The 14,163-nt window shown below is 31.5% G+C and overlaps 1 protein-coding gene across 1 annotated transcript in view; it reads left to right on the top strand.

Annotated features, from left to right (window-relative positions):
* Positions 1-6,789, top strand: part of LOC143049768 (E3 ubiquitin-protein ligase HACE1-like) — a 60,565-nt gene extending 53,776 nt beyond the window's left edge. Inside the window, exons 23-26 of the mRNA XM_076223486.1 lie at positions 3,954-4,049; positions 4,845-4,915; positions 5,471-5,584; positions 6,060-6,789. Of these exons, the coding sequence (XP_076079601.1) occupies positions 3,954-4,049; positions 4,845-4,915; positions 5,471-5,584; positions 6,060-6,162 (384 nt within the window). The 3' untranslated portion in view covers positions 6,163-6,789. The remainder of the gene's footprint in view (positions 1-3,953; positions 4,050-4,844; positions 4,916-5,470; positions 5,585-6,059) is intronic.
* Positions 6,790-14,163: the final 7,374 nt, after the last annotated feature.

The raw sequence follows: 14,163 nt of genomic DNA, 5'->3' as shown, positions 1-14,163 counted from the left end.
GTATTTATGTTCTATTTTAGGAGTTAATGTTGTCGGGTATCCCAGAGATAGATATAAGTGACTGGGAGAATCATACAGAATACAATGGCTATGATGATTTACTGTATTTATGTTCTATTTTAGGAGTTAATGTTGTCGGGTATCCCAGAGATAGACATCAGTGACTGGGAGAATCATACAGAATACAATGGCTATGATAGACAATGATGATTTACTGTATTTATGTTCTATTTTAGGAGTTAATGTTGTCAGGTATCCCAGAGATAGATATAAGTGACTGGGAGAATCATACAGAATACAATGGCTATGATAGACAGTGATGATTTACTGTATTTATGTTCTATTTTAGGAGTTAATGTTGTCAGGTATTCCAGAGATAGACATCAGTGACTGGGAGAAACATACAGAATATAATGGCTATGATAGACAATGATGATTTACTGTATTTATGTTCTATTTTAGGAGTTAATGTTGTCAGGTATCCCAGAGATAGATATAAGTGACTGGGAGAAACATACAGAATACAATGGCTATGATAGACAGCGATGATTTACTGTATTTATGTTCTATTTTAGGAGTTAATGTTGTCAGGTATTCCAGAGATAGACATCAGTGACTGGGAGAATCATACAGAATACAATGGCTATGATAGACAATGATGATTTACTGTATTTATGTTCTATTTTAGGAGTTAATGTTGTCGGGTATCCCAGAGATAGATATCAGTGACTGGGAGAAACATACAGAATATAATGGCTATGATAGACAGTGAGGATTTACTGTATTTATGTTCTATTTTAGGAGTTAATGTTGTCAGGTATACCAGAGATAGATATCAGTGACTGGGAGAAACATACAGAATACAATGGCTATGATAGACAATGATGATTTACTGTATTTATGTTCTATTTTAGGAGTTAATGTTGTCAGGTATACCAGAGATAGATATCAGTGACTGGGAGAAACATACAGAATACAATGGCTATGATAGACAATGATGATTTACTGTATTAATGTTCTATTTTAGGAGTTAATGTTGTCAGGTATTCCAGAGATAGATATCAGTGACTGGGAGAATCATACAGAATATAATGGCTATGATAGACAGTGAGGATTTACTGTATTTATGTTCTATTTTAGGAGTTAATGTTGTCGGGTATCCCAGAGATAGATATAAGTGACTGGGAGAAACATACAGAATATAATGGCTATGATAGACAGTGAGGATTTACTGTATTTATGTTCTATTTTAGGAGTTAATGTTGTCAGGTATACCAGAGATAGATATCAGTGACTGGGAGAAACATACAGAATATAATGGCTATGATAGACAGTGAGGATTTACTGTATTTATGTTCTATTTTAGGAGTTAATGTTGTCGGGTATCCCAGAGATAGATATAAGTGACTGGGAGAAACATACAGAATATAATGGTTATGATAGACAGTGATGATTTACTGTATTTATGTTCTATTTTAGGAGTTAATGTTGTCGGGTATTCCAGAGATAGATATCAGTGACTGGGAGAAACATACAGAATACAATGGCTATGATAGACAGTGATGATTTACTGTATTTATGTTCTATTTTAGGAGTTAATGTTGTCAGGTATCCCAGAGATAGACATCAGTGACTGGGAGAATCATACAGAATACAATGGCTATGATAGACAATGATGATTTACTGTATTTATGTTCTATTTTAGGAGTTAATGTTGTCAGGTATACCAGAGATAGATATAAATGAATGACTGGGAGAAACATACAGAATACAATGGCTATGATAGACAATGATGATTTACTGTATTTATGTTCTATTTTAGGAGTTAATGTTGTCAGGTATCCCAGAGATAGATATAAGTGACTGGGAGAAACATACAGAATATAATGGTTATGATAGACAGTGATGATTTACTGTATTTATGTTCTATTTTAGGAGTTAATGTTGTCAGGTATACCAGAGATAGATATAAGTGACTGGGAGAAACATACAGAATACAATGGCTATGATAGACAATGATGATTTACTGTATTTATGTTCTATTTTAGGAGTTAATGTTGTCAGGTATCCCAGAGATAGATATAAGTGACTGGGAGAAACATACAGAATACAATGGCTATGATAGACAATGATGATTTACTGTATTTATGTACTATTTTAGGAGTTAATGTTGTCAGGTATACCAGAGATAGATATAAATGAATGACTGGGAGAAACATACAGAATATAATGGTTATGATAGACAGTGATGATTTACTGTATTTATGTTCTATTTTAGGAGTTAATGTTGTCGGGTATCCCAGAGATAGACATCAGTGACTGGGAGAATCATACAGAATACAATGGCTATGATGATTTACTGTATTTATGTTCTATTTTAGGAGTTAATGTTGTCGGGTATCCCAGAGATAGATATAAGTGACTGGGAGAATCATACAGAATACAATGGCTATGATGATTTACTGTATTTATGTTCTATTTTAGGAGTTAATGTTGTCGGGTATCCCAGAGATAGACATCAGTGACTGGGAGAATCATACAGAATACAATGGCTATGATAGACAATGATGATTTACTGTATTTATGTTCTATTTTAGGAGTTAATGTTGTCAGGTATCCCAGAGATAGATATAAGTGACTGGGAGAATCATACAGAATACAATGGCTATGATAGACAGTGATGATTTACTGTATTTATGTTCTATTTTAGGAGTTAATGTTGTCAGGTATTCCAGAGATAGACATCAGTGACTGGGAGAAACATACAGAATATAATGGCTATGATAGACAATGATGATTTACTGTATTTATGTTCTATTTTAGGAGTTAATGTTGTCAGGTATCCCAGAGATAGATATAAGTGACTGGGAGAAACATACAGAATACAATGGCTATGATAGACAGCGATGATTTACTGTATTTATGTTCTATTTTAGGAGTTAATGTTGTCAGGTATTCCAGAGATAGACATCAGTGACTGGGAGAATCATACAGAATACAATGGCTATGATAGACAATGATGATTTACTGTATTTATGTTCTATTTTAGGAGTTAATGTTGTCGGGTATCCCAGAGATAGATATCAGTGACTGGGAGAAACATACAGAATATAATGGCTATGATAGACAGTGAGGATTTACTGTATTTATGTTCTATTTTAGGAGTTAATGTTGTCAGGTATACCAGAGATAGATATCAGTGACTGGGAGAAACATACAGAATACAATGGCTATGATAGACAATGATGATTTACTGTATTTATGTTCTATTTTAGGAGTTAATGTTGTCAGGTATACCAGAGATAGATATCAGTGACTGGGAGAAACATACAGAATACAATGGCTATGATAGACAATGATGATTTACTGTATTAATGTTCTATTTTAGGAGTTAATGTTGTCAGGTATTCCAGAGATAGATATCGGTGACTGGGAGAATCATACAGAATACAATGGCTATGATAGACAGTGATGATTTACTGTATTTATGTTCTATTTTAGGAGTTAATGTTGTCGGGTATTCCAGAGATAGATATAAGTGACTGGGAGAAACATACAGAATACAATGGTTATGATAGACAATGATGATTAACTGTATTTATGTTCTATTTTAGGAGTTAATGTTGTCAGGTATCCCAGAGATAGATATAAGTGACTGGGAGAAACATACAGAATACAATGGCTATGATAGACAGTGATGATTTACTGTATTTATGTACTATTTTAGGAGTTAATGTTGTCAGGTATCCCAGAGATAGATATCAGTGACTGGGAGAATCATACAGAATACAATGGCTATGATAGACAGTGATGATTTACTGTATTTATGTTCTATTTTAGGAGTTAATGTTGTCAGGTATTCCAGAGATAGATATCAGTGACTGGGAGAAACATACAGAATACAATGGCTATGATAGACAATGATGATTTACTGTATTTATGTTCTATTTTAGGAGTTAATGTTGTCGGGTATCCCAGAGATAGATATAAGTGACTGGGAGAATCATACAGAATACAATGGCTATGATAGACAGTCATCTGTTATCCAGGTTAGTGTGAAATAATTAAACAGGTGCTCTTTGGAAAGTTAGCTTAAAAAATTTGAGTATTGCGCCCATATCAAAATAAAAAATATGGTAGTAAGATTAAATGTTTAAAATGTTGAATAAAATATTAAACAACTTAGCATCATTCATTCAAATACAGTTTTCAACACCACTTATTATATATGGTTCTAAAGTTTGCCAAGGAAATTCAGTTGATAAACATTTTATACTTACAACCTTGCCAATAAAATTGAGAATGGAAATGGGGAATGTGTCAAAGAGACAACAACCCGACCAAATAAAAAACAACAGCAGAGGGTGACCAACAGGTCTTCAATGTAGCGAGAAATTCCCGCACCCGGAGTCGTCCTTCAGCTGGCCCCTAAACAAATATATACTAGTCTAGTGATAATGAACGCCATACTAATTTCCAAATTGTACACAAGAAACTAAAATTAAAATATTACAAGACTAACAAAGGCCAGAGGCTCCTGACTTGGGACAGGGGCAAACATGCGGCAGGGTTAAACATGTTTGTGAGATCTTAACCCTCCCCCTATACCTCTAACTAATGCAGAAAAGTAAACGCATAACAATTGTCTTTTTATGGTTATGTGGTCAAATAAATGGAACAATGTCCTTATACTGATATTTAAAAACACAATATCAAGGTTAACAAACAAGACATTGTTGTGATGATAATGATTTTAAATGATATCATTTTGTATATACCTTTTAGATATGAATAAAAAAAATTGTATAAATACTAATTTTTCAATAAATATTTCATACTTTTAGTGGTTTTGGGAAATTGTTGAAGATTTCAGTCAAGAGAACAGAGTTTTGCTGCTTCAGTTCACCACTGGCAGGTAATGTAGACATAGAACTGTTTACACTTCATTAGAACTTTGGTGGATAATTGTACATCTTACTGGCAATCATACCACATCTCCTTATTTTTATGAAGAAATAATAAAATTATTGGGTTTTTTTTAATACACAATCCTGAACAAAATAATTATTTGGTCACAATTCAATATGTTTTTTTTATAATTAAAATTAGTGAATTAAACATTCTATAGCACATAAGTGATTATCATGATTATGGATACCAATAGTATCTACATGATTAATAGTTATTGACAAATGAAATGAATATCAATATATTAACCCAAAACTCATACAGAAATTTTGAATTTCACTTATAAATCTACAATATTTCCTATATCCAGTTTAGGTTTAAGTCTAGGTTCCTTTTTAAGACAGTGGATGAAGAGGACAAGGGAATCTCAACGAAATGATTGTTAAAACAAATGTAGATACATATGTATGTGTTATGTAATTTGTATTTTGTTTATCACAAGCAATTCTTTGCATGCTTTAAGACAATAAGGATTATTATTGATTTTTATTTTCAAATACAGTTCTCGAGTACCGTTTGGAGGTTTTGCTAAGTTTGTTGGTGGAGGTGGTCCACAGCATTTTACCATAGCTATAGTTCCTTATATAGAACACACTTTACCTACAGCTAGTACTTGGTAAGAATATTCACTCCTCTTTTGTGTAGACTTCTTATTTATTTGTACAGGCCTAGGGTATCTTTAGTCAAGATTAATAATCTGTTTACTTATGGAGAAGGAATATTTAGGATATTTTAGATTTATTGAAAAAAAAAAATTGTGGTACCATTATAACATGTGATAATCTGCGTAGAAAAATCAGCTTAGAGTAAATGAAAATGTTGACCGACTGAATGTTTTTTTTATGTGAAGTGATAGCCACCAACCATAAACACAATCTACATATATAAGAACATGCGTTTTGTTGGCATTGCATTTTTCATTATAGCATCACATCCAACTAAAATAGCACAATAACTTGATGTAAAAGAATTTAGTAATTTTGCATGGTATCCTTCCGATAAATTTCTTTCACATACATTTATCTGACCATTTTAACTTTTATGATATAAGAACTACATTGCATAAGAATATTTTTTTATTGGTTTTATAGTATCAACATGCTGAAGATGCCAGAATATAAATCAAAGACAGAGTTACATGACAGACTGATGGTAGCTTTACAGTGTGGTAACCAAGGTTATGCTTTTGCATGAACAGGAAGTGCAATGAATTCTGGGATTGGCAATGATGACCAGAACTTTGACTGTTTAAGAGTTAGAACATGTAGAATGAATTATAGAATATGATGATCAATCAAAAGTAAAATCACAAAAATACTGAACTTAGAGGAAGATCAATTGGGAAAGTCCATAATCACATGGCAAAATCAAATAACAAAACGCATCAAAAACGAATGGACAAAAACTGTCATATTCCTGACTTGGTACAGGCATTTTCAAATGTAGAAAATGGTGGATTAAACCTGGTTCTATAGCGCTAACCCTCTCACTTTAATGACAGTCTCATCAATTTCCGATATTTTTACATTGATGCGTTAAATAAACAATAAATATAATAGTCAAAATATGGGTACATCAGTCATCATCGTTTAACAATTTTAAAAGGAACAATTTAACAGAACACAAAAACATCTACTATCTACGAACACATTTATTGAGTGTCTGACGTCAGAAAATTTTATACGTCACATAAATTTGTCGTTCAATGTGCGTACAAACAATTTTAAAATTTTCATGGGAATGTTAGCATACAGGGTTAAAAAATCGAAAGTATGTAAGAATAAATTTAAGAAATAGACCGAGATTTAAACTAGTCCAAAAGTTATATATAGAATTTATAAGAATCCAAAAATAGTTAATACCACTACGCGATTGAATGATTTTGACGTTTGTGGTTAAACAAAAAGAATATAGAAACTCCATGAAATAATCTATCCATTTATCAAAGAGTGGTAAATGTTTTTTTCAGTAACCTTTCCATATCTCTTCTCTACTGTAGAATATATGTTAAAACAGACAGTGTAGGCTTTAAACAGAAACAAACAGGATCATCTAATTGTACTATGGCAAATGTATTGTAACTTCATATATTTATTTTTAAATATGATAACAGAAACTCTATTCAAAATTTACAGTTAATATCTCTTTCCTCTGAAAGGCATGTAACTTCATGATAAAATATATTTGAGAGATATAACATCCTACCCTCATTGGTACAAGCCATGCATTCAACTGTACCCTGCTAACTACAATAAGAATTTTCAAATTTTTTAAAACTAAATAAAATAATTGTTAGTTTGTGATTAGTAGCAATACATTTTGACCAAATGTTGTTTAACCATTTTACACATTTTTGTTTTTTGTTCATTGAAAACTATTCAAGATGAGGCCCATTGTGACACCAAACAAAAAAGCATGCCTTATATTGCCCAGAGAACTCTAATGTTCAGGGAAATAGCCTTTCATCTGAATAGCCTATAGTTATTGAAAGTTTTTGTTTTGAAAACCTCTCGAATTTTAACATCTTAGACTGTTTCTGAATCTACTTAGAATTCAGCTTTTTTCATATTATAAAGAAAGGTTTTAATTGCTTGAGTTAGAAGGTCTGATGAACAAACGTTTTACCTTATTTTCTGTTTGAAATTCAGAAACAATTTTATGTTACAGAAAATATTGAGCCATCAACCTTTTCAACAAGATATATTGAAAACTAAAACCTGCCACAATACAGGTTCAATAGAACACATTTTCTTTACAACATGAACATTTTGATTTTCTGACAAATTACAATTCTGACCTTACTGACAATATTATTAGAAATGTGATTATGGGAAATAAGTACATTCTCAGGATGATTTTTTTGTATTATGTGAATTACCAAGAATAATTTGAAACATAAAATTGCTGATGCATCCTAGTACACATGTTCATTGTATGGTCAACTGCAAATATTATATGACAAATTGCAATTTTGATACTGATTTGACAGTACACTGAACTTAAATATAGAATAGTGCTAACCATGTATGGTGGCCGTTAGGAATAGGATATTACTTTATCCTATTTTTATGTCACAGAAGTTAACCAAATATTTTTTATCTTTTATTAACAAATGAATGTATATATTTAACAATTATTAAAAATATAGTAAAGCAAAGGAAAATGATGACATGTTGAAAGAATATGTTTTTTTTTTTCATTTTTAGAATTCCACAGAATAACATTTATCCAAACATAATTATTTACCAAAAAGATAATAAAATATTATTTAATTATTAGTAGACCATTTGTTATTGAACTAATATTTTATTGTTATGTTTTAATTTTTGAATTAATATTTATTCAAACTGTACATTTTGATATTTATTTGATTTTCCATTTTATTAGTATTTTTTATGCAATAAATTGCTGTGATATTTTTGTAACCATGATTAAAATGATTTGAAATGTTGTGTTTTGTCTACCTCTGTTTGTCTTCTTTTCTTAGTCTTTTTTAGCCATGATTTTGTCAGTATATTTTCGACTTGTGAGTTTGAATGTCGTTTTGATATCTTACTTCTCACTTTTAATGATTTTTTAAATTTTGATCAAAGTTGTTTGAATTACCAGTCAACATTTAATATTAAGTGATAGTCAAAAAATTGCAGAATGGACAATTATATGATAGCTTTTCGAGAAGCTGGTCATTATCAGGATATATGGACTGCCCATTATTTCCTTTTATTTGAATGTTCTATTTATCAGATACTATTATCAATATGGTCACTAATTTAAACCAGATTTTCAAAGAGAAAAAAAAATCGGTTATTGATTTGGGTATGTATGGCAGACTTGCTGCTGCATGTTTATTAACATGAAAAGGCTTTGACAAAATTTTATCAATTTTTTTGTGTATGGAATTGTTATAAGGTGTATGTGAGGTTTGACAGGTTTCATCTGACATTGAACTAATTTTTATGGTTCATTACTCAATGTTCAAATTTCATAATTCATTCTGTTTCTCATATTATGTAAGAATTGGCAAAGTATATTTGTTGTATTGTATGATTTTTAGGTGTAAATGTCTGTCTGACAGGGTCTGTTTTACCTAGATCTCATTTACATTGATTATTGATAATAATACTAAGTTTATTTGATATTTTTAGTAAAGCAGGGGAGACTTTCAGTGTTTGCCCTCTTGTTTTTCCTTTTTAAGTATTGTACAATGTGGTTATTGTTGGCTCATCCTGGCTGTACCAATAGCTGTTGTCATTATTTGGCTTTGGTGTTTTTCAGCATTAATTTTAAAAAAGAAATCTTCTACACTTCAACCAAACTTTGGTTTCATTATACTAAAGGAGTGTAGTATGAAGTTTGTATATTTTTTTATTTTTGTCTGTTGCCCAACATGGCTATAAAATTAAAACTTCTAATTTATAATTTGTAACTTATTTTCATGTTTTGCCTTTTATATAATAAAGTATAAATACATATGAAGAAATTGTAAAATTCTAAAGTGATTAGCAAAACAAAATCTACAGGAATATCTGTATGAGTGAAATCATTGGATGACTCCTTATAGCTACCAAAAAGCTACAATAGATCTACATAAGTGGTACTATGTAATTATGACTGGAACCAATGGAAGACTACTTAACGGAGTTGTTACATTTACATGATACCTTCTGTTTAACATAAAGTTGATATGTTGGACTTTAAACACCCAAAATTACTGTTTAAATGACAATAACTTTAGTCTAAGTGTATAGATCTCTATGAAATTTAAGGAGGGTATGGTCCAAACCGTTAAGGAATTAGGGGTAAAATGGTGTTTTTCTAGTTTCAGAAAAATAACTGCCTTACAAGTATTTTGATTGCTCCGAAATTGTACCCCAAGTTGAAGGTTGAGATTCATTTTGGAGTTGATTGCGCAAATTATTCAAGAATTAATGGTGAAAAAGGTCCAAGACAAGTATCAAATTTACAAAAAGAAAAAGTCTACCAAAAATATTTTTTTGGGAAGTGGATAATTGTTATGCTTCTGCCCTTATTTCAAATCCATATAACATTGTACTTACTGCATTAATCATGTAATTTTTAAGCACTAGCCGTTCATGTATGATTCAGAATCAGTATTTTTTTATATTTTATAAAGCTCTTTTGTACTGATTATGCTTTTGTTACTTTGATATAAATATGTATATGGTTGTTTTTGTTTTTATTTCATCTTTGACAGGGTTTCACGCTCTCAACTATGCTAATTCCAACATAGTCTTTATTTGTCTCCGTCCAGAAGCCTGAAATGCAGTTGTTTGTTTTTGTTGCTATTTGCCCTAATATTTTGTTTTGTTTATATTCGATTAGTATCAAGAAGGTTGTTTCTTTTCTTTATCTAATTGTTTACAGGTTTTCATCCTGGGGTATTTTATAGTGTGCTTTACAGTATAGTTTTTGTCAAACCTGCGACTTTTGTCGCAGAATTAAAGCTTGACATAGGGATAGTGATCCGGCAGCGGCGGCGTTAGCTAACTTCTTAAAAGCTTTATATTTTAGAAGGTGGAAGACCTGGATGCTTCATACTTTGTATATAGATGCCTCATGTTCCAAAATTTCAGTCAGTCACATGCTCGATGTCCTTGACCTCATTTTCATGGTTCAGTGACTATTTAAAAAAAGTTAAGATTTTTTTGTAATGTTAAATTCTCTCTTATTATAAGTTATAGGATAACTATATTTGGTATATGCGTACCTTGCAAGATCCTCATGCCAATCAGAGAGTTTTCATTTGACCTCGACCTCATTTTATGAATCAGTGAACAAGGTTAAGTTTGTGTGGTCGAGTCCATATCTCAGATAATATAAGCAATATGTCTAGTATATTTGGTGTATGGAAGGACTGTAAGGTGTACATGTCCAACTGGTAGGTGTCATCTGATCTTGACCTCATTTTCATGGTTCAGTGGTTATAGTCAAGTTTATGTGTTTTGGTCTGTTTTTCTTATACTATATGCAATATGTCTGCTATATTTGCTATATGGAATAATTGTAAGGTGTACATGTCTAGCTGTCCGTTGTCCTTGACCTCATTTTCATAGTTCTGTGGTCAGAGTTAAGCTTTTGAGTTTTGGTCTTTTTTTCTATTACAATATGCAATAGGTCAACTATATTTGGTGTATGGAAATATTTTATGATCTATATGTCGCACATATTTTACTTTGACCTTGACCTCATTTCCACGGTTCATCGTTCAGTGTTAAGTTTTTATGTTTTGGTCTGTTTTTTCTTAAACTATAAGCAATAAGTCAACTTTTTTTTGTACGGAAGAATTGTTAGCTGTACATGTCTGCCAGGCATGGTTCATCTGACATTGACCTCATTTTCATGGGTCATAGGTCAATGTTTAGTTTTCTTGGTTAGTCATAGGTCAATGTTTAGTTTTCTTGGTTAATGTTAAGTTTAATGTGACTGTTGTAATAAAGTTTTATATTTAGTATAAAATTGAGAATGGAAATGGGGAATGTGTCAAAGAGACAACAACCCGACCAAATAAAAAACAACAGCAGAAGGTCACCAACAGGTCTTCAATGTAGCGAGAAATTCCCGCACCCGGAGGCGTCCTTCAGCTGGCCCCTAAACAAATATATACTAGTTCAGTGATAATGAACGCCATACTAATTTCCAAATTGTACACAAGAAACTAAAATTAAAATAATACAAGACTAACAAAGGCCAGAGGCTCCTGACTTGGGACAGGCGCAAAAATGCGGCGGGGTTAAACATGTTTGTGAGATCTCAACCCTCCCCCTATACCTCTAACCAATGTAGAAAAGTAAACGCATAACAATACGTACATTAAAATTCAGTTCAAGAGAAGTCCGAGTCTGATGTCAGAAGATGTAACCAAAGAAAATAAACAAAATGACAATAATACATAAATAACAACAGACTACTAGCAGTTAACTGACATGCCAGCTCCAGACTTCAATTAAACTGACTGAAAGATTATGATTTCATCATATGTACATCAGGCACAATCCTTCCCGTTAGGGGTTTAGTATCATACCATCATAACATATATGAGAAGAACATAACCCGTGTCATGCCAACAACTGTTTTTAGAATAAATGTGTTTAGTTCCGACGCAAAGACCTTATCAGTGATTCAATATTAACGCCAAAATATGCAATCTTTAATGACTTGACAACAGTATCGTAATTATATCCCTTCTTAATAAGTCTATTCAAAGGTTTTTTAAGTTTCTGAGGTGAATACTGACACCTTTGTGCTTTATAAAGAATATTTCCATAAAAAATTGGATGTGAAATACCTGAATGTAGAAGAAGTCTGCATGTTGAGCTATATTTACGAATGATGTCTTTATACCGATGATAAAATTTAGTAAATGTTTTGACTAGTTTGTGATATCGAAAACCCTGGTGTAATAATTTTTCAGTAATACATAAATTTCTCTCGTTAAAATCTTAAACATTGTTACATACACGAGCGAATCGTACAAGTTGAGATATATAAACACCGTAAGATGGTGACAAGGGAACGTCACCATCTAAAAACGGGTAATTAACGATAGGAAATGAAAAATCATCCCTTTTATCATAAATTTTAGTATTCAGCTTTCCGTTAGTGATATAGATATCAAGATCGAGGAAAGGGCAGTGGTCATTGTTAGTATTAGCTTTATTTAAAGTAAGTTCAGCAGGATAAATTTCATTAATATACATACTGAAGTCGTCATTATTGAGAGCCAAAATATCATCCAAATATCTAAAAGTATTATTAAATTTGTTTATCAGATGTTGTTTTGATGGGTCTTTGCTTATTTTTGTCATAAATTGTAACTCATAACAATACAAAAAGAGGTCCGCAATATGTGGTGCACAGTTAGTCCCCATTGGAATTCCGATAATCTGACGATATACGGAATCCCCAAAGCGAACAAAAATGTTATCTAGTAAAAATTCAAGGGCATATATAGTATCAAAGCATGTCCAATTAACATAGTTTTTTTGTTTATTGCTACTAAAAAATGACCTAAAAGAGTTTGAACATATATATTCACATTCTGATTTTTTGAATGCCCATTTAATTAGGTGTGTGAATTTTTTCTTAATGAGAATGTGAGGCAATTTGGTATACAGGGTAGAAAAATCAAAACTTTGAATAGATTCAAAATCACCAATATAAGCATGCAATTTATCAAGTACTTCCAACGAGTTCTTGACACTCCAAAAGTAATTAATTCCACTATTTTCGAAGGCCTTTTTGAACAATTTATTATAAGGTTTTTAATTGTACCAAGTGTGCTGGTAAGAAGAATAGACAATTTAGTAGTTGAACAATGGCTTGAAGACGAAATAAATCTATATTTGTAAAGGGTTTTGTGTAGCTTCGGAAGCCAATACATTGTTGGGACTTTCATTGTATTTGGCTCTGCTTGTAAAGCGGTGGCTAAAAGTTTATGTTTGTTACAGATTTCGTTTTCTGAAAATGGAGTCAGTTCGAATGTTGGTGAATTGGTGATTTCCTTTTTCAGAACCTCAATGTAAAATTTACGGCAAACAATAATAATATTATTAGCAGCTTTATCGGCCGGGACAAAAACAAATTCCTTGGCTAATTCTTTTAGTTTATGTTTGATACGAGAAATAGGTTTATTTTGGTTATTGTTAATAGTAAAATGTTCTTTAAAATGTTGAATACGTATATCAACTATCTTCATTACTGAATTAAAAAAAGAGTCCAAAGATTTTTTGTCAGCTTTTTCCCGTTTTATCCATTTTATACAGTAAGTATGGAGTGAGTCGTGGATGATATTACGACACTCATTCCAATTAATAATTGACGGGGGACGATATTTAGGTCCTTTACTGAGGAATGATTTTAACTCTCGGTCTTGAACGATGTTAAGATCTCCTGTTATAACATGGGAAATGGGTCCATAAATATATTCGGAATTACTGCAATTACATGAAGTAGGTGTATTTTCACTGATATTAACATCTTTACACAATTGACTATAATTAAACACAAATTTCCGGGTAGATTTCTTATAAATATAACAAATAAGAGGTAGCTCAGTATTGTCAAAATATCCAGGAATTTGTTCTTTAACAGAATGATCGTTAAATATACCGGCAATATTTACAAAATCAAAGCCTTTATTGACATACTTAATTTTAATAAAATGCTTTTTATGAT

Source organism: Mytilus galloprovincialis, chromosome 10 (genome assembly GCF_965363235.1).
Source record: "Mytilus galloprovincialis chromosome 10, xbMytGall1.hap1.1, whole genome shotgun sequence".
Taxonomy (NCBI): domain Eukaryota; kingdom Metazoa; phylum Mollusca; class Bivalvia; order Mytilida; family Mytilidae; genus Mytilus; species Mytilus galloprovincialis.
The sequence above is the reverse complement of the archived record's forward strand: the minus strand, read 5'-3'. Positions and strand labels throughout refer to the sequence as shown.